The sequence below is a fragment of the Pararge aegeria genome, chromosome 7 (genome assembly GCF_905163445.1).
Source record: "Pararge aegeria chromosome 7, ilParAegt1.1, whole genome shotgun sequence".
In the NCBI taxonomy this organism is placed as follows: domain Eukaryota; kingdom Metazoa; phylum Arthropoda; class Insecta; order Lepidoptera; family Nymphalidae; genus Pararge; species Pararge aegeria.
The window spans coordinates 8,022,269-8,047,770 of NC_053186.1; the positions used below are offsets into that span (position 1 = coordinate 8,022,269).

Genomic DNA, 25,502 nt, shown 5'->3' on the forward strand with positions numbered 1-25,502 from the left:
CCTAGGAAAGAGAAATGTAGGTAGGTAGTTGCATATAGGTACAATTGAATCCTCAGCAAAATTATCTTAGAAATTTTGAAATACCACAAATATTTTGCTTTGTATGGAAAGTGAAACATAGGTAGATAAACCTACCTATATTCATCCTAACTAAAAACTACGTAAAACTTTCACTTTCCACTTAAAAACTTAAAATTTACTTATCCGTCAAAAAAGAAAATTGTTAATGATTTATGTGTGAGATTAGATTAGATAAACAAATATCTGGGACGAGTCGTTTCTAACGGCCAACAAGCAAGCCTCTCCTTATAAAAGAGTTGCCATTAGCAATGTTTCCCTTTGGTTAATAAATACCGGACCAGTGGGTCTAGACTATATCATTTGTAACTTTGTAGAACGATAAATACTTGTTTCTAAAGGTGTTTTCCCAACTTAAAATGGATTATTAAACTGTTTCGGAACTAGACTTTTTTATTTACCTAGTCTTTAAGATAAATCTAGCCTTTATAAAATAAAGCCTAGCATATTTGAAAAACATAGATGTACACATATTGAGTCAAATTATAGCACTAATATAGTTGCTAGTTTATTAACTGACCATATTTATTATTATAATATATGTATATACCGTTTGTCTATTTGAACAATTTTCTAAATATTCATGATCCCCTCAACGTTTTTGCTCTAAGTTTTTGCTCTACGTTTTTGCTACGAGGCACAAGGGTACCGTATTTATATTTAAATGCTCTAAACCAGTACTGGAACATTAATTAGGCAAATAATTAGAGTATACGAAATTTGAAGACCTCTCTCCCGGATTCGATACTGGGAAAAATTGGTAATTTTTATTGCGGAATGTTCTCCGATCTGGTATGGTGGGGAGCTCTTGCCCTCGCTAGTTTTCAACCTAGTCCACCCGTACGATGCCCTTCGTATCCTTTTTTTTAGTGAAATAAAAAAGGATACGAAGTTTGCTCTCTGGCCTATGTCCTCTCGCAGGCATGCTTCTCGTGTTCTAAGCCAAACTCTGGCGCCTACCGCCCGCCGCGACCCCGCACACCAACAATAAAATATTCAATATCATCGGACTGTACCCCCCCGGAGATGCAAGAGCATTAAAGCTCTGTTTGAACAACGAGAATCAATGTAATTATTCCTCTTTTTGTACACGATAACAGCGGTAAAGTGAACTTAACTTTTTTAATTGTTGATTTGTCTATAACTCCACTTAAGATGTTTAGATGTTTTTATTACTTTAGTAATTTTCTGAAGAAACGGTTTTCGATGAAGAGATAAGATAGATATCACCATAGATATAGACTGATGGTCTGACCGATATTCTGACTGACTAATATAATTTTGTAAAACCTCCTCTTAAAATAGTTAATTTATTATTATTGTAGAGGTTTCCAGAATAAGTGTTTTTAGAGGGAAAAGAAAATACCTTACCTGACAAAATATTAATTGTATATTTGGCAGAACCTCTACTATGTCGGCCGATTAGCGCAGTGGGCAGCGACCCTGCTTTCTGAGGACAAGGCCGTGGGTTCGATTCCAACGACTGGAAAATGTTTGTGTGACGAACATGAATGTTTTTCAGTGTCTAGGTGTTTATATGTGTATTATACGAATTTACGTATATTATTTATAAAAATATTCATCAGTCATCTTAGTACTCATAACACAAGCAACGCTTACTTTGGGACTAGATGGCGATGTGTGTATTGTCGTAGTATATATATTTAAAAAAAAATATATATATATATTTATTTTGACTTTTACCCGATCAATGGGGAAAATATATTATACCGTCTCGTAGTAAAATTTTCTGCATATACATTTTAGTTAAATACATAATTTAACTAATATGTTTATATTTAAATTACATCATCATCATCATATCAACACATTGCCAGCCCACTACAGGGCACGGGTCTCCTCCCACAATGAGAAGGGGTTAAGGCCGTAGTCCACCACGCTGGCCTAGTGCGGATTGGTGGACCCCAACTGGTGGTTAAAATACATATCATGTTTATATTTCCACACTATCGATTAATTGACAAATAGGCTATTTATTGACAAAATTGTAATATACCATTGCATCAAATATGAACCAACTTTCTGGCAAACGAGTTATATTATACTAGCCACGGCCAAAGCCGCGAGCGAAACAAGACATAAATGAGGAAGCACTTTCTGTATTCAGTATCGCTAAGCCTCAAATAAGGGGTCTGCTGCTGTCCGCTGAGGAATTCTGTCCTCTATCTTCAATCACATTCATCAGATCTACACGAAATTTAGGCAAAATTAAACAGATATTATAACCTCTATAGTACAAAAATAATTATTTAAATCGGTAATCATTTGACGGAGTTATGGTGTACAATCTTCAGACACTTTCATCCCCTCTCCCAAAGGAACTGACCTTAATGTCGGAATAAGAAGTATCCTTTGTTACTTCTTATACTTCCAAGAATATGTGTATAAAGTTTCATGGTGATCGGTTAAGTAGTTTTTGCGTGAAAGCGTAACATACAAACTAACATTGACATTTAAATTATTAGTAGGGATACGAATATACCGGAAATAATAGCTACGCCGGCTTTGGCGTAATGTACATTGCAGTATTTTACTGGTATTCCAGCGGTATCTAGTAGTAACGGTAACCAAGATAACCTTTCCGGAAATGGAGAGAACAGTCGCGTAGATTTACGATGGGCATTAATTGGAACAGGTGAGGAGTCACCCGATAGCATCGACACCTTCGCTCAATACGAATGTCCGCTACCAGGCTCGCCTCGCTTCTACCTGATAAAACGATACAGGGGTGCTTTTATAGCTTTACAGACAGCTATTAGGGGCAATTAAATAATTGAAATTTGTCAAAGACGACATTGACGACCTTCCTAGCGCAGTGTTGAGCCCTGTAAGCAGTGGCGTGCATAGAGGGTATGCACAGGGTATGCAGATGATATAAAATGAATAAAATCTCTAGTACGAGTTATAGAAAACTTAAGGATAGGCTCTGTAAGAGTTATAAAAAGCCTAATATTAATTTTTTATAACTCGTACTGGAGATTTTCTTCATTTTATATCATCTGCATACCCTGTGCATACCCTCTATGCACGCCACTGCCTGTAAGGTTCCAGTTTTGGTCCCCGGCGGGGAAAATTTGGGAATTTATAATTTCATAATTTTTTCAGGTCTGGTCGGGTCGGGCGGCTTCTCTCGTTGTCAGTTACTACCCTACCGATAAAGACGTACCTGCCGCTAAGCGATTTAGAGTTCCTTTACGATCTCGGATAGAAACCTATTATGGGTATGGGTTTAGTATAACTGCGATACTTTTAACAGGTTAGCCCGTTTACATCTTAGACGGCATCATCACCAGCAGGTAAGATTGCTGTCAATGGCTAACCCGTAGCGACTTCGGTATTTACCACGATATCTAAGGCGTCTTACCTCTGTTTCTCTTTTGTGTAAATAATTAGGTACTTTGCTTTTAATAAATAACTAAATTAAGAAGGTAAAGTAAAGGTCGCCTAGAAGAGATCGCTATTAGTGATAAGGTCGCCTTTTGCTTATTAATTATGTTAATTTTGTCCTGAACTCTTTGTCCGTTTCTATACAATGAAGTTTTATTTAAATTTAAAAAAAAAATCTTGTTCTTTTAATGAATTAGCAAACCTTCGGAATTGCCATACTTACTCCTCTTAACCGATGGACGTCATAAGCTGGGCAAAGCCCATTCGTTGGTCTTTCTACGCCCTCGTTCAACTTGTCATTAGCCTTTATATAGATTATTATTAATCCGAGGGAAAAGCCAGTGCTTGATATAAATATATCTAATGTAATAGTATAGGAGTAGGTATGTGGAACCGATTTAAAAAATACATAGGTACTGAATGACGTTATAAAACAAACGAAATAGATTAAACGCCCCAATTTCAGGACTTTCAAATCTGATTCGGTTTTTTTTTCTATGAAATGGAAGGGTTGACCCAGCATAATTAACAGGAGCTACGGAGCACAGCTAAGGAAATAAATAAGGAAGACAGATTCATTATTATAAAATCATGATAGAGTTGTTTAAAGCACCAGTACCTACTTGTGGGATACAGCAAAAAGTTGGTTAAGTTAAAACTATAATTCATAAACAGTACACATTAACACCTGTTTTTACTGTAAAGTAAAAAGGTTTATGCAACGGTAGACAATAGTGTCATTTTATTATATTACGTGAGAATTTTCATAAATAGATTCAGTAGCTACATTGTTGCCGACAAAGTAGAATAAACACTCCTTACAATACTACACACGGGGCTGACTTTGGCTTCAACTTATATATAACTTATATATTGGAGAACTGCTTTTCTGTTCGCAAAAACCACAGTCTGGATGTATAATAGCGTTGGAAATCATCATCATAGTTCAACCGATGGACATTCACTGCTGGACATAATTCTTTCGCTGGCGTCCAGCAACTCCCTGGGTCCATTTTGATGTCGTCTGTACACCTACTTAGTAGGTGGATCGAACAAACAACGTTTTCTTTGACGCGATAAAAGTTGCCACTGTGAACATGACTACATCATTGATAATACCTAGCAACATACAACACATTACAAGAATCCATCCTAAAGCCGATTGCTATTCACACAAGCATGGCATTCACATGAAAAATAGTCTGCGAAATCTACTACTACTAAGTTAGACGTGGAAATCGGTACCGCGTGTAGACGGTTCAATAAGCGATGAATAATTCCAAAAGGGTAACCCACGGACGCTAAAGAAGTTAGAAATCTTCGGGACCATTTTAGTTAATAATTACTCCGGAAGCCCGTAATGCGTCGCACTTAATATAAATCATCCACTTAACACTTTTTTTAAACTTTTAAAACCACGACAATGTCGTCTAAATATACCAGGCGGGCATAAAAACTGAATGGTAGTTTATTTTTGTATGGGGATGAGAAAGTATGTGCCGCGTCGTGAGCTACGAGCGACGTCTCTGCCATGGACGCGCACCGTCCATCATACATATTCGCATCCTCTTTCAATACACCACTCGAAATATTCTCTGTCTCTCTCAAACAAGTCATCCGTGAACCGCTTAAAACAATAACGATGAAAGGAAACGGACCAAGAAATGTATGGAGCGTACAACAAGGGCTTGTACCCATCGTAAAATTTATTTAACAATAATTTTAGATTATTTAATGAAAATAAAAAGGTATGTACGCACAGAATTAAGAACATACGGAAACCGTGTGTACGACTGATCTTGAAGCACCACTCCACTTTAGTAGTGTTTTCAAACAAACGGTTAGTCACTTCATTTTATTTAGCAATTGACAGTAATTATTTTACCTGTAATGTTCTAAAAGTTTGTGAGCTAGCAACATTCCGCGGGTGTAAAGTGAGACGTGCGCGGAGCGGTTTCACTGTTTATGGACATACAATAATGGCTGACTGAGGGTTCTGTATGTTATTTATGTGGAGGTACTATATTATTTTCTATCCAACAACTGAGACACATATTTAATATCTCATAATACTATAATACTATTATTATACATAAATATCCCGTTTCTAGTAAACTATTTATTATATTGAAGATCATTTTAACTATTGAAGGTTGGTAAATACCTCCCGGATCTGTTGGGTTCTGGGTTTCATTCCCTGGTAAGTCATTAAATTTTAGTGGTGGAATTTTAGTGAAAGAAAAATCTGATTACCCCTACCCTGAGTTGAGAAATGTGCGGTTTCCGTTACCGTTCCGCGGAGAGCAAGTTAAGCCGTTGACTTGGCCCGTGACTTATGATCGATAACATTATATGCTAACCCGCAACTGTGCAACGTGGTAGTTTAATACTCCAGAAACCTTTATCTTATGAGAGAAGACTGATGAAAATATGTCAATATGACCGATTGGCAGTGGGCAGCGACCCTTCTTTCTGAGTCCAAGGCCGTGTGTTTGCTTCCCACAAGTGGACAATGTTTGTGCGATGAACGTGAATGTTTTTCAGTGGCTGGTTGTTTAACTATTTAATATAAGTATTTATTTATAAAATTTTTCATTAGTTATCTTAGTATAACACGAGCAACACTTACTTTGGGACTAGATGGCGATGTGTATTTTGTCGTAGTATATTTATTTATTAATTTATTTATTTATTTATTTATTTATTTATTTATTTATTTATTTATTTATTTATTGGGTCTACCAGCGATTTTACATAGATAAAAATAATATTACTTATCATATAAATATTACTCAGAGTATGCAAAACCATATAAAGGTAAACACTACATGCTAAATTCGCTTATGTACTAACAATTTTCAAAGAGAATTAATAAAAACTTAATAAAAAGAACAACAACAAAAGCCGAAACAGTTACAAACGGAAAAAACTAAATTATTATTATAAAAGAAGTTATGATTAAAATTAAAATTAGAACTATGTTTAACTATTCTACATACGAAAGAGACTAATTATACAAAATAAACAATGATTAAGATACTCGGGATGACAGATTGGTTAATTTACTGATGATAATTTTACGAAAAGTGCTATGCGAGTTAAAGTTAATGTCAATTGACTGACTGAATTTATTGTATAATTTACATAACCGAGGGATAGTGGAGTTTGCGCCGAAGACTGTTCTGGTGCGTGGCGGCACGATCGGCGTAATAGCAGCACGCGGATATCTATACGGTACTCTGAAATTAATTTTACTCAGCAAAATGGGGCAATCTAAATTATTTCTTAGCAACCTATATAAAAACATTAAATCCAGCAAATCTCTTCTTTGGTCAAGATTCAGAATTTTAAAGTATGTCAGTCTTTTTGTATAGGATACCACCTTTTTGTGAATCTTTGCCGAGTATGACCAATGCCACATGAATCTCTTCTGAACACGCTCCAGTCTTAAGTAGTGGGTCGAATAATGAGGACGCCACACAACGCTACAGTACTCTAAATGACTGCGCACAAGGCTATTGTAAAGACTAATTTTTGTTTTAGCTTCTTTGAAAATTCGACCTTGTCGCATAATAAATCCTAATAGTTTAGAAGCTTTTTTTATTACATTTTCTATATGGTTAAGATATGTCAATTTTCTATCTAGCATAACACCCAAATCTCTTATAAGCTCAACCTCCTTGAGACTACAGCCATATAAATTATACTTTGTTGGGATAATATTATTTTTCCGAGTAAATTTAATATGTAAGCATTTACTGCAATTGAGTTGCATGCTATTCGATTCACACCAATTCGTTAGTCTATTTAGATCATTCTGTAATACAATTGAATCACCCAGCGAACAAATTGTTCTCGTTACTTTTAAATCATCAGCATATAAATAAGGTGTGGAATGTTCAAAACATGAAACGATGTCGTTCACGAATATATTGAATAATATAGGGCCAAGATGCGAACCTTGAGGTATACCTGAGGTTATTAGTTTAGTTGAAGATCTAAAACCATTAACCACTACATAAAAAGAACGGTCATGCAAGTATGATGAAAGCCAATTCAGCACCGGTCCTGAAAACCCGTAATATGATAATTTTTTGATAAGTATCCTATGCGAAACTTTATCGAATGCCTTTTTAAAATCAGTATATATGGTATCTACCTGCTTCTGTGAGTCTATGGCCTCTGATAATGCTGAAGTGAAGCTTACCAAATTAGTGGTGGTAGACCTACCTGGCAAAAATCCGTGTTGATGTTCAGAAACGAAACGTTTAAAATGGAATTGTATTACCGGACAAACCAAAGATTCGAATACCTTTGCAAAAACCGAAAGAATCGATATGGGCCTATAGTTTCGTATGTCTTTCTCGTCTTCACTCTTAAATATTGGAACAACTTTTGCTAGTTTCCATAAAGAGGGAAAAGTGCCCGAGCGCAGCGATGCTCTATAGATAAGGCATAAAGGCAAAGACAGATGAGTTGCGCTGTTTTTTATAAATGATGGTGGTATATCGTCTGGCCCAGCCCCTTTTGCTATTTATTAATAAATTTATTTATATGTTCAAAAATACGCGAAGCAAAAACTTTGTAAGCCTTTGTACGAAAATTTCGCGACGGAGGAGTATGAAATTTCCCACACTTTACATCGCGAAGGAGTGCAGAATACTAATTTGGTTTTTAAATCATGCATAATAAATACATTAAATAAATATATAGGTATACTCTTTCTTGATCATTTTTGGATTATAATTTCTTTGAAAAAAATATTCACAACAACTGTCAGTGACAGTAACTTGGCAAAATCAACCTTAATAATGTTCAAATTTATTATTTATATTAATTATGGTCGAATATTGACCACTGGCCGACCACTTGTAGTGCTAAGTACTTATACGATGCCCTAGGAAAGATAGTATGGACTATCTCCTTTAAAAAATGCCTTTTTTAAATTCAAACCTTACGCTTTTAGCGACGACGGGTTTTGTTCCTTTTGTCTCAACTTGAAAAATCGTCCTTCCGATAAAAAGCCGTAGCCGTCGACGATAGTAGTTTTATTTGTATATCATACCCACTGGCTTTGTTACCGACTTCGTCTGTGCGAAATTCCGGTAAAACGCAATATCGGGTTAATTTTCTCAAAAACCTGTGAAGTCTACTTATCTGTACTGATTCAGGCATATACCTATTGAGAGTTATTCCTTCTGAAGAAAATTTAAGTATCAGCTATGAGTAAGCAAAGAACAAAAAGTTGTTGCGGCCCACCAACCCGTTGTTATAGCGTATCGTGGAGGGTGTAAGCTCTTGCAGAGAGGCATCATGTGCCCTACAGTGGGATATCCTTGTAGGATAATAATGAGGTTTTGGCAGATTTTCTTCAAAAAGAAAGGGGTTATCAATTCTGTTTTGGGATTTGCTAAATTATTTTGTTCGAAAGGGGTTTTATTTGGATAGCACTACCATTTTCTATCTACGTTAGTAGTAGTGGCATCTTTTTTCGCGACACGAAACAAGTTAAAGCTCACGCTTCCAGCTTGATTTATAAAAAAAAAAATTGTGATTATGACATTTATATCAGAAGACGGTTTTTTTTTTCATTATATACAGACATAACTCCGCAACAGTTTTACGTTAGTAGGGCTTCACCTAAAACGTTTTTTTGTGTCAATATTGAGAAATGTCGTCGGTTGCGTCACGGTCGATCCGCATATTGTTTTTGTTTTTTGTTTTCGTAATAAAATACACCGAAATGCTTTTTAGCCGTCGCCGGTTATCGGGTGGGAAACAGTAAAAAAGTTTGCGAATGGGACCCGATGTTATCTATGGGACTGTATTCAAATTCTTGTTGGAAATTAAAAAATAAGTTTTAGGCGGGTAGGGCTATAGAGCTATTTAAAACCTGCCAACCTGCTTTGAAGCAGCGTGGAGTGTCTATGCTCTAAATAGCTCTCTCCTTTTTGGAGAATTATATATATATATATATATATATTATATATACTTATATATATATAGGTATATATACTTATATATATATATAGGTATATATAATTTATATTTATTTATTTTACATCTTAACTTAAGACGGCGCCAACTCGTTTGACTTAAGCTTACAGTTCGTGAAACAATTTTTTCTCTAGTTATCACCACTAGGCATCCGATCAAGGGTTGGTAACAATGATGGTTATGACTCCTAACAAGAAAAGTAAAGCTTATGCAAGGAGAGGAAACAACCAAAGATCCGTTAGGATGGGATCAAGCCGTTAAGGCTTACAATGTAAGGTAAAAAAACATAAGTTCAGAAATTACAATAAAACTTTTCCGAGCATATTTTTACTCCAATTTATTAACGGTAATATAATCCCCCGTCACATTATGTTATTATATCAATAACATAATCCCTCTTTTGTAGTAACATAATATTGGATGTTGTTCTTTATCACAATACGACGCAAACTGATCCGTTTTCACTAAAAATCCAATGCTTTGTGTCGGATGTGATAAAGGTAGAGTTTGAGTCGTAGCGAATTGAGAAATTCTTACCTCGGTATAAAATCCTCGTATGATTAAATCTATTATAAATTTATGTCCGTCTCTATGTTGGCCAAAGACTCACTGTCTTCTTATATTACATAGCTTATGTATTAAATTATCAGTTGGAAAAAAAATTCTCACCCAACCACAGGTACCTACTAGAAATTTCAAACAAACAAATAAGCTGATTAGGCTTTTTTTAATAAGTTTTTGCACGCTACAATCAATCACAAGCAATCTGGTTTAGAAAAACCCGCAGAACCTATGTTTTGCCGGAATAAGTAATATGAGATGTCCTGCATCAAGGTGCAAGCAATACGCAAAATTCCGTCAAGATCGGTAAAAATTAAACAAACAAATTATAATACAGACACTTTCGCATCTATAATATTAGTATGAATATAGACATAGATTGAAGGATAAAAGGTTTATTTTAAAAAATAATTTCGTTATTTACCCCTCTGGTTCAAAGACCGCACCTTTGCGCACGTCGATCGGCATTACCCGCTCGGGTGGATTCGCTTTTCGCTCGAGTTATTAATAATGAAATATAACCCGCCGGTGTTCCGGTGTTGTCTTACCGCCGCGAGAAAATACAACGGTTGGTTACATTTTGTGCATACTCATGTAAAGGTTCATTCTCACAACGCATCGACCCACCACGCTGCTCCATTGAGAGTTTGTGGGCCCTAAAGATAATTTTCACTTAGTAGTGTTAATAACGGGGATCGACAGCTTAACGTGCTATCCGAAACATGGGGATAGACATTGCCAGTTTCGTCACTGCGTGCTGGTACCTACTGAGAATTATAACCAAAACAATTTCTAACCCAACACCTCGTAGTACGCAGCTAAACATGCTAATCATTAGACTCACGAGGATTTTATAATAAATTTAAAGAAATGTATTACTAGTAGTAGTAGTAAAAGTAGTAGTAATGTTGAAGAGCCTGCACTGCACGATAAGCATAGGTAGGAGACGAAAATTGTATCTCCCGATTATTTAAACTGACATAACATTTACTTGTCCACCTTGCAAGGCATATAAGACGCATATTATTTGGATACTCATTACATTCGTACGGTCCATGCTTGGAAAGTGAATAAAACTGTGGGAAAAGATAAACATTTTGCCCTTAACCCGTGGAGAAAATGTTTACTGGCAATGCTACCCGTGCAGGAGTGTTGTATATAATTACGTTATGCCAACAACTGCATTCCTTTTCGAGTGTCTATCCATTTCAGCACGGTAATGACAGACGGATAAATTGGTCAACATTAGAATAACCCTTCTTTTTGTCTTTCAACCGTCACTTAACAATGCGCTAGTTTAATCGCGCAACCACTATTCATATTAGTTTATTTAACAAGCCGTATAAATAATATGAGATTTAACTAAATAATAACAAAAAATACTATTACAGGTTGGTGGCCAATTAAAACAAAACATACATTACCTACTACATATTTATTATATTATATACCGTTCGCTATAGTAGCTCGGAAGATATCTAGTAATTTAAACATTTTACTTGACAGTGACTACAAAGTGTTGTAGAAAATATTTACTTACTTCTTCTTTCATCATACGTTGGATCTTCACCAAATTTTTTTTAAGTTCAGTTAGTTACAATGCAAGTGAGATTGAGGTGTAGGTATAATATGAGACTTCTTCAAGACTATCTTTCGTCATCAAAACTGATAAAGAGCATCTGGACACGCCATAACCCAGTTCGTGATAATGCAAATAATAATTATTCCTACAAAGTTTTGTTACGATCTGATGTACACAATCCTCCGAATTCACAAGTTACAATAATTCATGATAAAACCATAAGTACTTACTCTATAGTCAGACGTCAAGAGGCGTTAACCGCTTGGTTGAACCTTATGTTCGCTTGAGCGGTTAAAATAATAATACCTATATTTTTGTTTTGTCTAATGGTCTATTCAGAATCAAGGGCGAAAGAAATTGTTGTTGGGTACTATTATTAAAACAAGTACTCAGTTGAAATTTGTTGCTCACAATTATACCCGCAGTATGGGTAGTTTAAAAACATTTCAACGGAACTTGACAAAGTTTTAATAAAATTTGCTCGTGACCATACACTACTAAAACATAAAAAAATCTCGCAAATCGGTTAAGAAACGGCTGAAAAATCGGTGTACATGCAAAAAATAAAGCATAGGTACCTCTATATAGCTCTAGAATAATTCAAATGTCTAGACAGGCTAATGTATTCTAGTATTTGGAATACAACGACTGAACTAAAACAGGTCGCCTCTTCCTAGGTTCTAGACTTTTTGTTATGCGCTCCTATTACATGTGGTGACCTAATTTTATCATTTACCGAAATTGGTAAAATTCGGAACGCAAGGTGTACGTTTTATCTATGTCACTCTCATTTTAGCGCGAAAAGGAGAGTGATATGGAGAATATGCCAGTTGAATAAAAGCTTTCGCACACCATATCAGGTTAGCTTCGACTCGACTCAAATTAAACCAATCAAATGAGAGCTTTATATCATGAGTCTAAAAGTAAATTGTTGTTAGTAACAGAGGTTCGTCTACTACTTGTATAAAAATTAAAAACATTTTTAGTGTCAACAATTTTCTTTTCTTTCATGATATGAAGCAGTGATAGCCGAAATAGTGGTAAGGACTTCGGCCTACCTTTCGGGGGAGCGAGTTCGATACTCGGCACGCCTCAATTTCGCGTTTTAAGTTATTATTATTATTACTTTTAAATTGTACACCACGTGAAGTAAACGAATTACACAAAGAAAATAAACATAAAAATAAAAAGCAATTAAACATCACTTGCTTTATTGCTGAAGGAAAACATGCATGCCTAAGAATTCTGCATAGTATCCTTCCAAGTCAACAATCCACACTTGGCTAGCATGGTAGTGGGATACGGCCTCAATTTTCCTCATTCTGAGAGGAAACACATGCATTATCTTTAGAGTCCATGTCGGTAATAGGTTAAAAATGATGATGAGGATGATAAAACTCACAATTTAAAGATTTACTTTGACTTTAGTCGATCTTGAGTCAATATGTTAAGCGAAGTTGTACAACGGGCGGCTCAAGCAAACTACCTCTCGTACTTATACAACCACAAGTGTCTATAACCACTTGAATGCAAGGTATACATTGTAAAGGTCTTACTTTTTAAACATAAGTAGATTTGCGTAAACTTGAATCTCAAATGTTGTCTTAACCTCTGGAAAAATTTACCATAAAAACCATTTAAAATTTACCGCTTTCGATGACAATTAATCCTGTTACCATTATGTCCCATTCCCATCACTAGCTGTTGTCTGCGTGCTTTTTCCTCGTTTATTGCAGATTTTTTACAAATCTAGTAGACACTGTTACTACGTAGGTTACTTGTTTTCCCGGGATAAATAGAACCCAATATTTCTCTCCATACTTTCAACTAACTTAATGCCAATAATCAAGTTGATTGGTTGCTAAATTAGAGTGCAAAGGAAGAATACGCAAGCAAACACACTTTTGCATTTATAATATTAGTAAAGATTAAGGAAAGTCAAGATTGTGAGGACACCGTCGCGGCGATGTACTAGGCCTCAATAAATATACCGAGGCCTAGCCTCCTTATTCATGTAGGCCTATATCACAGGCACTTATGAAGCGTTGATACATTTATGTTTACATAATTGTAAGGGGATTGTGATGACTTCGTTCGCCAACTTAAACCTAAAGCTACTAGGGTTCCACACGCGACCCGGTCTAAGAAGAGCCCGCAACAAACTTAGCCGGGTAAATAAATACTCATTGGCCAATACTCATTACATTACAGGTCCCGGGTTCGCATCCGATCGTATGCAAATAGCAATAATCGAATAAAGATCGGTGGTCGGCTGCTATATTGAATAATTCATAAAGCAAATTGTAATATTATACAAATTACATTGGATTCGTCGCTCCGAAGACGCTCCTCTTATGCCTTATGCAATGCATGGTGTGTGAAAATTGTTGTACTATGAATATAGATTGCAATCGGTGCTAATTCGGTTGTAGAGACATCTAAATTTTTTTTTTTTTAAATAAATATAAATATACTACGACAATACACATATCGCCACCTAGCCCCAAAGTAAGCGTAGCTTGTGTTATGGGTACTAAGATTACTGATGAATATTTTTATGAATAATATACATAAATACTTTAATATATATATATAAACACCCAGACACTGAAAAACATTCATGCTCATCACACAAACATTTTCCAGTTGTGGGAATCGAACCCACGGCCTTGGACTCAGAAAGCAGGGTCGCTGCAAACTGCGCCAATCGGCCGTCAAATATAAAATTGACATATATATAATAAGTACTATTATTTTCCCACTATTAGTTAACCCTGCAATCTTACCCAATTGTAAGTGATGATGCAGTCTTAGAAAGTAGCGGGCTAACCAGTTTGAACCTTCCTTTCTGAGTCGATTACCACTGGAAAATGGAAAATGTTTGTGTGATGAGCATGACAACACGACAACAACGGCTTCTACGCGACATCTTACCGTAAATCGTTTGGTGATACATGCGTAAATAGAGGCCTCATCGGTAGGGTTTGCCATATCACCTCGCTGGACAGAAGGGCGGCTAAATAGCAGTAGATAGTAGTAATAACACAGAGGACGCTGCAGTCCGATCTCCGTTAAATATAGACCTTAGTAGCCTCGTACGACACCCGCGGGAAGAGAAAGGTTGGTGACAACATTATTCTGATCAGCCGTCACCACATGACATATTATAATTGTAAATGTGATCTATGAAACAATAAACACTAGAATAACTAGCAAGTTATTTCTATTAGAAAAAGAACTGCCGCGCTTTGGGATCCCTACAATAAACCCGTTTATATTATACTCACATAGATTCACGTTTATGTGACTATCACGTATGATAGCGGTATATTTTGGAAAACGCTTTGAAATATGACAGTGGTGGCGCCACAGGCGCATTGCAACGGCGCATACTAATGTAACTGTAATTATGGACATAACAGGCGATATTGTTTGAATATTTGATTAGATGGGTTCGCTACTGGAATTCGGTTAAATCGAGGAGAATTAAATAAGAAAAAATATATACTCAAACTTATTTGATTATAATGACATTTTCATTTGCAATTTAAATAATCGCTTTAACGCAATAGAGTTTAAGAGTAAGAGTGTTATAGATTTTATTTAAAAGTAGTAAAATATAATCACGGAAAAGTTACAAGAAAATAGAATATATAATTATTTTTTTTTGGAAATTGTTGCTTAACTAAAAGGTTAAGGTAAAAAGCGATTTTTTTTCACCCACCTGTGAATTTGGAGCCTCGAAACGAATGAATACTTACTATATACGTTCTTATCATAAGCTTCTGTCCATCCGTACGTTGCTCCATTACTTGATTAAAAAGGGAGGAACTAGCATAATATAATAGTTGACCATCGGATAGGAAGTAAGTATGATTGATCAACCTTATTACCACCTAGGCCCACTGCTGGGCAGTGACCTTGTCTCATAGAAAATTCCGTTCCAGTTTTCGTTTTAATTTACCTACTTTATATAACGGTAATCATTGATTAATTTATTTCAATAATACCACGGGAGCTACTATTATAAATTTACACTTAACACTAAAATATGCTTCGAAATTTCACCTATACAAAATTTTTGTGGGCACTAAACATCGAATAAATTATAAATATAATACGATGGGCGGACGTATGGTTGAGGAATTGAATAGTACACAAATTATCCTCATAATGAGGAGGCGAAACGGGGCGTGGGGGCCGTCATAACACGCTCAAAACATGGGGACTACCATAAAAAACATGGTGTGCCTTGTGGGTTTTCTTTTATGAATAAGTGTATTTTTTTTGGATGTGAAACATCTAAAGCAGCAGGTCAGATTGGCTTTTTGCGTGGCGATTCATAGTGGACATAAAATCAGCTTCCCGATCCTAGAAAATGAATTAACATTTTTTTACATTTATACTTTTATCGTGGTATATGTTTTAATTATGCCATATTCATTTCATCCAATATTCTGTCAAATAATGGATAGAAGCAAGCGCTGCATTAAGACTTAACAATAATTCATTGTAAAGTCAACATAACCTGAGGATGCTCCGGTTTCGTAGCGAAACGTGAGTAAGACGGTACATTATAGAAGATCTGTTTGGTATAGAGTATTAAAAATTACAACATACAGATTCTCCTACTTTTCAATTAAGCTTAATTTTCATAATAATATTCTTCATGCAAATTTTCTATCCAATATTTTTTTGAAAAGCAATACCGACCTCCATTTATTCCTTCGCCTAAGAAGGTTTAATAGGAGAGAAGAGTTTATATTAAAATATGGTTGTTTAAAAATTGCCTAAAAATAAGTAAAATGTGTTTCACAGATTATGAAAACACTGGTAAAATTGGGAATGGATTAAAAAAAAATATTTTCGCCGATTGGTTAAATAAGATGGACAGATGGATAATAAGATGGTAGACAGACGACATCAAACGATTAGAGCGCAGCCCCTGAACACATGCGGCCCATAATTGTGGATTTTGGAACGCACTACAAAATAACCATGTCCAGCAGTGGGCGTCAACCAGTTGAAGTGATGATGTTATTAAAATTAGGGATGTTGGTTAAATGAGGGACAAAAGTTTTTACAGCTTTTGATTTCGAGACTGGTAAATGTCGGCCCGCGGGTAAATTTGATAATCTCACGGAATTCGAAAATATTTGCAGATTAAGTCACTAGCGTCCGCTTGTTTAATATGATAAAGTATCTCGCTTCTCTAATCCTGAAACTTAAACGATTGTAAACACCTACTTGTCAGTATAAAGTACTGTATGTAAACGAACATGAATATGTTTTTCAAGGGCATAGCTCCATTGAGTTGCCGTCAATATTATGCTAACGCCTATATCATCAAACCTCTGCCGGCCAACTACAGGACGCTCTCAGAATGACAAGGGCTTAGGGCTTTGGCAATTGGCCACCACGCTAGCCAAGTGCGGATTGGTGGACTTGACACGATTTTGAGTACTTCATGGACATCTCTCAGGTATACAGGTTTACTTCCTTCATCGTTAAGACAAGTGATATTTAATTGCTTAAATTAAAACGCGCATAGTTTCGAAATGTTAGAGGTGCCGAACATCGAATTGCCACTGGGCTATTACGATACCTACGCTTTTTAAGATGTAACATTTGTTAACTTTACATTAGGCCAGTCAAAGGGAAGGGTAGGTACTCGGATAGAAAATATCTTATCAGAAATCGAGTCAACTTATGTTTACTTCTCACTCAACCAATTATTAAAACCGTATAGTTTCATCAAATGCTATCTTAATAACAAAACCAATCGCCTTCTTATCTGTAAGTATCCCAACTAGCAGTTAATTTTAAACAAAGTGGTCTGTTAAAGATAAAATTAAACTCTGGAAAACCATAAAATTACATTCTAGAATCCTATTAACTTCAAGCAATGCGGTTGACGGCGTATTTTGAGATAAGTCCACATTTTCAACGTGTTCGCCCGTGAAGGTGTATTTCATTTTATTGCCTACTCTTATTGGTGGTTCGATTATATAATTAGTGCCTACTTATTTGATTGTCTTTGTGATCCGATCTGGGGTGAAAAAGATACGGGAGCCAATTAGTTTGTAGATAGGTACATAGCTAGTGCACTAGGTCCGATTCTAAAACAGATATTCCAATCGAGTTTTAGATAGCACCATGATTATTTCTTCCGCCAAGCAGCAATGCTGTGTTGTGATGTGAAGGCCGTGGTTACTGATGTAATTGCAGGCCAATGAGGCTTAAACCCACGCCTCAGGTTGATGGAAACAGGGCGGCACCCTGCAAAACGTGTTCATTGTTCTACTTGTATTGCTCTGTTCATTGGCGATGGTTTTGCAATTGCTAACAGGTGGGCCATCTTCTTGGACCGTAATTTATCACCTTATATAAAAAATAAGCAATATCTCAAATTTGTATCTACTAACTATCATTACTGTTTCAATGGTACCTGGCTACGTACGTAGGTACGTCTTCTTTGTAATATACCAATTACAATTTTTTTCGGGCGTAAACCGTCATAATGGAATCATTATATGTTATTCTTACCACAGCTTCATGATAAAACCACAGATTCTATAACATCGTGCTAAATTCATAAATAAGTCCATAATAATGTCTTCAAGCAACGTCTATGCACATTCTTGTCGCTACATATATTATTTTATGCTAAATAACTGTCCCCTGCCGTCATGTCCTTGCCCTGTGTTTGTTTAAAGTTTAAACGTAATGAAAATATCTCGGTCCTTTAACGTTTTTACACCAATTGACCATAAATTTGAGGACAAAAGCTAAAAACAAGGCGTGTAGGCGGCGATGCCCGACGGAACGATCGCCACGTACGAAGGGCGACCCAGCTTCGCAAACCTATAAATGCCTGCATGTAGGCCTACTTTACTGAGTAAACTTTTCATAAAATAATTATTTGTTCATTATCAATAAACCAAATACTTAATATCCATATATATATATATATATATATATATTTAAGTACCTAATGATAAAAACCCTTTATGGATATAAACCCTTATGATATAAACAATAGAATTATATTTACTGAATAAGTAAGAAGTGTTTTGATACATTACGTTGATAAATCTTATATCTTTAAACGAGCAATTCTTGTATATATATATAATTGGAATCTCGGAATCGGCTCCAACGATTTTCATGAAATTTAGTATAACAGGGGGTTTCGGGGGCGATAAATCGATCTAGCTAGGATTCAGATTTAGAAAATGTCATTTTATTTGTGTTTTCCGGTACTAACCGATTTGGTGCAACCAAGTTGCACGGGTCCAAATCACTCTTTGTAATAACTTATAAATTTTTTGGACAAGTAGGTAATTAGAAATAATCTAAGCAAAAATATGACTTAAGCTTCACGCTTCTTTAAACCTGTCTTGAGAGAACTTTGTATCACAGAAACCTTTTAAGCCGAGGGTACAGTTTATGCGGGACGCATTTAATTGTATCGCGTATTTGGTGCGCTTGCTTCATTTAAATGTCCTTTTATTTTTTCGTTGATTTTCGAAAATCGTTCAGAGTCCTTGAATCAGGTCGTCGTTGCTCCTATGCCGTGTGGGTTTTAACTTTTACCGCAATTTACGTGCATTTAATTAAACGGACCTTTTGCAAACATCAAAATCTGTTAAGCTTGAACAGATTTTGATTACTTCCAAAGAAGTTGGAGCAATGACAATAAAGTTGAAAAAGCACATTTAACTACTCGCATAACGTGTTCTTTTTGACCTTTGAGCTTCATAATTTTTTTGTTATTAAATTAAAGTCTAGAAGTTCCTAAAATTTCTCGTCATATTTTCACTAGGTAATAAGGCCGCCATTTTAATTCCACTTATATTTGTGTTGTTATGTTTTATTTCCTTTGTAGTTATTTAATTAATAGTTGTGTGTAAATAAAGAGTATAAATTTATTTAAAATAAAACCTTGCTGAGACAGGAATAATCGTATACAATAGGAACAAGTTAATAAGAATCAATGCTATGCTATATACATATATGTAGTATTTACGCTAGCATACGAAAATCTTGTTTTTTTAAAAAAAGGAATCTGATAAGATGGTTATAAGAGTTATCTACTTTAAGAAAAATATTTAATCCTCGGTTTTCTGAGAAGTGGAATGCGCCATTTTAATTTAGAAAATCTCAACCTGTAATCATGAATAATATAATGAGTAAGGTGATTAATTCAAAATGTATTTTATAGTCCGCATAGCCGCATGATCCCGAGCGGAGCGGCCCACGGTCTCGTGGGCTATGAAATATGACCTGGTAATGTGATACGTACGTGTGCGATGTCGATGAGACAGGCATACCTTTGCTGTATTTTATTTTTAATTGACTTCGAATAATTCAAAAATTCATAATTCATTTGTTTATTTTGAGTAGGCGCTATATATAAGCTTTTGTAGCGCCTGCTCACTGTGCGCAGGGTGGTTGGTTTATAATTTAAAATTGTTTAGCCTATGAGAGGATTTTTTAGCCTATGAGAGGAGAGGCCTTTGCCCAGCATTGGATTATTAATGCTCATTTAAGCTGAGCATAATAATATAGTTATTTTATAAAAAATAAACGTATAAATTTCATTGGTGTGAAGCCCCCTTCTTCTGCGATAGTTTTAAACTGTGTTACAGGAGAATCTGGCTACAGAGCCGGTGGTAGAGTTAAGCAGTTCAGTGGTCTTTAGGCCTATCCCCGTCCATTTTTTCGGGTTAATAAGTAACTTCTCTTCGCTCTGTTAATGCGTGCTCGAAGATAAACCGAACAAACATCCATCCATATTTCCATATTTTCCATTATAAATGAAAAAAAGGGGTATTCATTTCTGTGCCAGCTTAACCTATTCTGATGTAAAAAAGTCCGCGAAACCTTTTACTTATCGCTTATGAATTCTGTAGTCTTCTTATTTTTAGGCATAAAATATTAATCCCTACAAAAATAAGTCAGGTTATTATCAAAACAATCTTATCTAGATAAAAGTTTGTCGATACAGAATGTTATTTGGTCGTATAATTTGGGAGGTAATAGAAAATGATATAATTACGGATCGCATAGGAAGGGTAGCTATGAGTAAGATAGCTCTGGATGGACAATAGGTTTAGAATTACGTTAATACCATCTAAAGTCGCGCGGGTGAAACAGCGGGAAACAGCTTTTGTTTATAATATTCGTAAGGAAGTAAGGCTACTACATAAACGGCCAGAAGTAAGCCCCATAATTGGTGAATACTTTTCAAATCGTTCACGACAAATGTGGACGAGTACCACCGTAGGACGTAGGCCGAAATACCTTTGCCTTCTTTTTGTTTTGCTTGTCCGTTTGACATTTAGTTGGTTGTAAGGATCCCGGCGTTTTGTACCTACGCTTAAAATGTTACAATAATTAGTTTCTGAATCAAAGTACTAAACCAAATTGGATGTTATTTGGATGGAATCTATAATCAGAAAGTATAAGCTATTCAAATAAATGTTTTTCCAATCTGTTTGTAAATTACAATTAAATTAAGAACCCGGTCCTTATAAAGGTAATTTTTATAACAATTTTTGCTCACAATAATAACTGCCTTGTTTTTTGAGTGGTTGGTATGTCAACTGAGAATCGCGAATCCAGGGTTCGACTCTCCGGTCAGGCAAAGAAGAATTAGGTATCGGGTTTTTTTTCTATTAAAAGTTCGTGGTGTCAACAACAATAATCGCAAAACACTTATTACTACTTTCTTAAAGTGCTTTGTACAGTTAATCGAATATATAAAAGAATTACCTGCTTTAAAAAAATACTACAAAACAGGTAGGTGTTAGCATAATTTTTAAATGAATAAAATATTAGTTGTAACGCGTCTACTTGCTTTGTTGTTGTAATTTTATTTTTTTGTAAATAATAGGATGCGGCATTCATTCAAAGCTATAATAGTTGGAAGGGAGTATCTACTACGACACCGTCGATAAAAAATGCCACTAATACTCAGTTACCAGAAATGATTATAATTTCAAATATAATTTTATAATTTCAATATTTTAAGTTTTAGTGAAAACGAAAAATAAAATTGACAATCCTGACTAATTTTAACGACTGAAAAGTCTAGGGCCTAGTGATTTCAAATAAGGATCACATACTACTTATTTGGTATAGGTGTGCACTAACAAGATTTTGAAAATCTATATCTGTATTATTATATTGTACAGCAGGGATTGAAATTTCAATTACACTGAATATATTTGAAATAGAGACCACGTTCTTTAAGGTTTATAGAATTCCTTAAAGGTTTTAGAGGTTACACACTAAGGTTATTTTAATACATCCTAGTAATGATGAAGTGTGGGTCGAAAGTTCATTATTACTTTTGTATATACCGTATATATTTGTATATACCGGATCTAATTTTACTTACCTATTCTAGATATCTAAAAGGTCGCGATCGCTATGTCGACTCTTATTTCTTCCTTTATAAGCTGAATAAAAGGATTGCCAAGTAGCAGGGTTCTCTCGGTAAAACGCATAAGCAACGTGCGCTTTGCGTAGCATGAAATTTTTCATGAATATTTATGAAAAACAAACTAACATAAAAACTTCTTATCTTAATATTTTAAGATACTAATATGAATCTTAAAATGTTTAAACAAGATGTTAAAAATTAGTGATGCATAGATTATTAGGATATTTTAACTAATTATCTTCATCGAGTAGATAGGTAAATGTGTATTAAAGTGCTAGCGCGTACAGACGCGTGACTTTCTTAGTGTTAAAAAATATAGCAATTCTATCAATCTATCTAGCAATACACCAAACTCTGCTACTATTGTTTAATATACTGTATATTTTAATGTGATATTAATTGAGTCAGTTTAGTTAGTAACTACCTAAAATCTGTACAATACACTGCGAATTGAAACAAGACGAAACTAAAGCTTTGCTGGAAGCTCTGAAAAAGTAGCTAAGTAATTGCGTTTTGTTATTATTTACCTGCATTAAAATCAGTACAATATTCATTCGTACCTATGTATACCTAGAGTGTCTACTAAATATTTACATATTTCTGTTGAAGATACTGCAAAATTGTTTTAATAAAAACTATTCACATACATAAATGTGAAGATGTCTATGGTAGGGTATATGATTATTTGTAACCTGGTCATGCAAACAGCTAAACAGATTGAAATGAAATTTTTAACAGAGATAGACGTTGTTAAAGATTAACACATAGGAATATCTACATCCCGTGTTAATTTATAGACGCACTTGATTCTCAATTTCTCCTCGAACTATGTAATTAAAAACAAGTTTACAACTAATTAAGATACCAGTTTCTTCAAATCGCTCCTAAATAAATAATTTAGATTAGTCTAGCGGTTGTAGGAATAAAAAGAGTAAAATAGTTTTCAAATTCTTTTTTTTTATTATAATATATTCAGATTATACACCTACTTTAAAAGTTTCAGTCAAATAAATACACGAACTTTCGCTTTTTTTTTCGAAATAAATATCACTAAAATTGTACAACAATAATTAATTAAGCTATTTACATTATATCACAAATAATATTTGATAGGACCTAGTGTGTCGTAGTTTTTTTATCATACAAGTTCCTATTGGCATTTCGGCTATTATTTTGGAGATTATTTTTAAGGTATACCCATAAAAATTTATTTAAATCCCGTTTTATGTTTAATTATACAGTATAGTTTATTGGAAATTTTCAAATATATTATGTGATATCGCTAATAGGAAATAAGCTTATCGCTTCACTTCGACTCTTGAAACGCAAATACCAACAACTTGTCAACTGTGCCAAAAGGGACATCGTTTGATAAAAAATACTAAAGTAGATAGTATCACGTCTACTTACAGTCTGTCCGATCCACATGGAATATTCGACAGCTCGAACTACGAGCATGTATAAATTGGGAAAAAAGTCACTTTTAAAAGAGCTACCGCGCACGCATTATCTCTTTAGAATCTAACGCACATAATCTAATCCGATTTAACAACTAGAATGACTCGGGGATTAACTTAGCGATACATCACTAATTCACTCACTTCACAAGCTATTTACTACTGTGGTTCACAGCTTTTCGAAAGCTCGCGAATTCGTCAACATTTCCCGCGTAAGCCGCCACACTTGCTTGGCAGCGTTTTCCATGGCAGTTGGAGACTTCCCTTTAAACAGGTCGACGTGGGGTAGGAAGTAGTGCGGACACCGGCGACACTGGAGCGAAGAGATCAGTTGCAGGAATATCCCGTTTATCCTGTCACCTATAGCACCCTCGTCCCATTCGTGTTCTCTTGGATGCTTCTCACATTCATACAATAATAGCGTCTTCATATGATAGCAAGTTACCGGGTTCCCGGGCAAGTCTAAATGTCTATCTCTGATAGTCTTGAGTATACTCAAGCACTTTTTCCGGCAACCGCCTTGCAGTAAACGGTTCTCGGCTTCGAAGAAACTCAACACCCACGCGTCTCCCTCCATCGCAGAATTTTTCCCTTGCAGCGTTAAACACTCTTTCGATAGTAAATCAAACCCTTCCGTTTTCACTTCGGCCACTATGTTCGGGTGCGGCCACGGTATCGTGGGCAAAGGCCAATGCGCAGCTGATCGAGGCCATAGGCCGGCGCATTTGAATGCCGGCGTGATTTGCACAATATAACGTTCTCGGATACGCAGTTTCACTTCCGTTGTTTCGGCAATCATCTTCACACAATCTCGGTAAGAACACTTATCGCAGGCTTGGGCTACCAACGTCTGGAACCGGGACCTAATTTTCCTCGCCGACAGATATCCTGAGGCGGTGATGAATTCCACCCATAATGACATGGATCGCTTTCTGCCGTCGCTGAGCTTCAGCACGGCGCATCCTGGCAGAGATCCGTCGTCGACGAAGTTCAACACTCCCATCTGGTTTAAATAGATGATAATTTCAAACTCGTGGGGCGAAACAACTTCTAGACCGTCGAACCGACCGTTGTAATCCGTCAGGGAGGATATAAACCTCGGCTCCTGTAGCTCCACTTCTTTGAGTACATCCTGAACGATCCTGCAAACTTCGTGGATCGTTTTGGCTATCTGCGCCTTCCGGTTGGCGACACGTTCGTTGTAGTACTTGTTCATCTGGTATACTAGCTTGGATTGGGCAGCCATCATCTCGGGTGGCACGAGCATGGTGGCTATTGCCTTCACCTTCGCATGATCCGGCGGCGCTGCACGCACGCGCACGGTACGCTGACGTTCTGAGACTGAGCCTTGCCGAGCTACCGTGTGGTGTGATGTGCACGCCCATGGGGGGTGGGTTATAGCGAATAGACGGAAGGCGTCGCCTCTCGCTCGCACGTGCGGTATCCCTTCTCTGCGGGAACGGCGCAGTGATATTCGCGTACGGCTTACTGTGTACACTCGTTGGCAACGGTATTGATCGCCGCCAGGCCCCGCCTCGTGGACGCTCGTAGGTATTCTACGTGGAGGCAGACGAGGTGAAGTAATTACATGATCGGTTTAGAGCGATCCTCGTTAATTCGGTAGCCCAACGAGCTTGACGCTATTAATTGCAACATCTTCGTCGTGTTTTTTTTTGTCACATATTTTTTAATTATGACGGCTAATTTAATTCGATGCCAGTAAGTTTGATATCGGACGGTTTGTTGTGGCTAATTTGTTGTATATTTCTCCATAAATAGGCATGTCTAACCAGTTGTCTAGAGAAAATATGCTGTGCCTACTGGTATATTTTTGAACGCTGTGATACACATACTTTTCATGTAAATAAGATTTTCTGTGTAGAGTAGACCGAGGAGACTAGATTGTAAGCTATCGATAGTTTTTTTTTTTTAATTACTTCAACAACACATTCTTAATGTTGTATAGGTA

At 35.9% G+C, this 25,502-nt stretch overlaps 2 protein-coding genes across 6 annotated transcripts in view; one reads left to right on the forward strand and one right to left on the reverse strand.

The window, feature by feature from the left end:
- Nucleotides 1-25,502, forward strand: part of LOC120624859 (neurobeachin) — a 619,299-nt gene that overhangs the window by 481,113 nt on the left and 112,684 nt on the right. The window lies entirely within an intron of this gene.
- LOC120624862 (protein mab-21) lies at nt 23,055-24,860 on the reverse strand. Its single transcript, XM_039891603.1, has one exon. The coding sequence runs from the start codon at nt 24,798-24,800 to the stop codon at nt 23,703-23,705; it is 1,098 nt and encodes a 365-aa protein (XP_039747537.1). The 5' UTR covers nt 24,801-24,860; the 3' UTR covers nt 23,055-23,702.

Excerpts from the sequence above, each read along its gene's own strand:
- LOC120624862 (XM_039891603.1), bottom strand. The coding sequence starts at position 24,800 with ATGCTCGTGCCACCCGAGATGATGGCTGCCCAATCCAAGCTAGTATAC.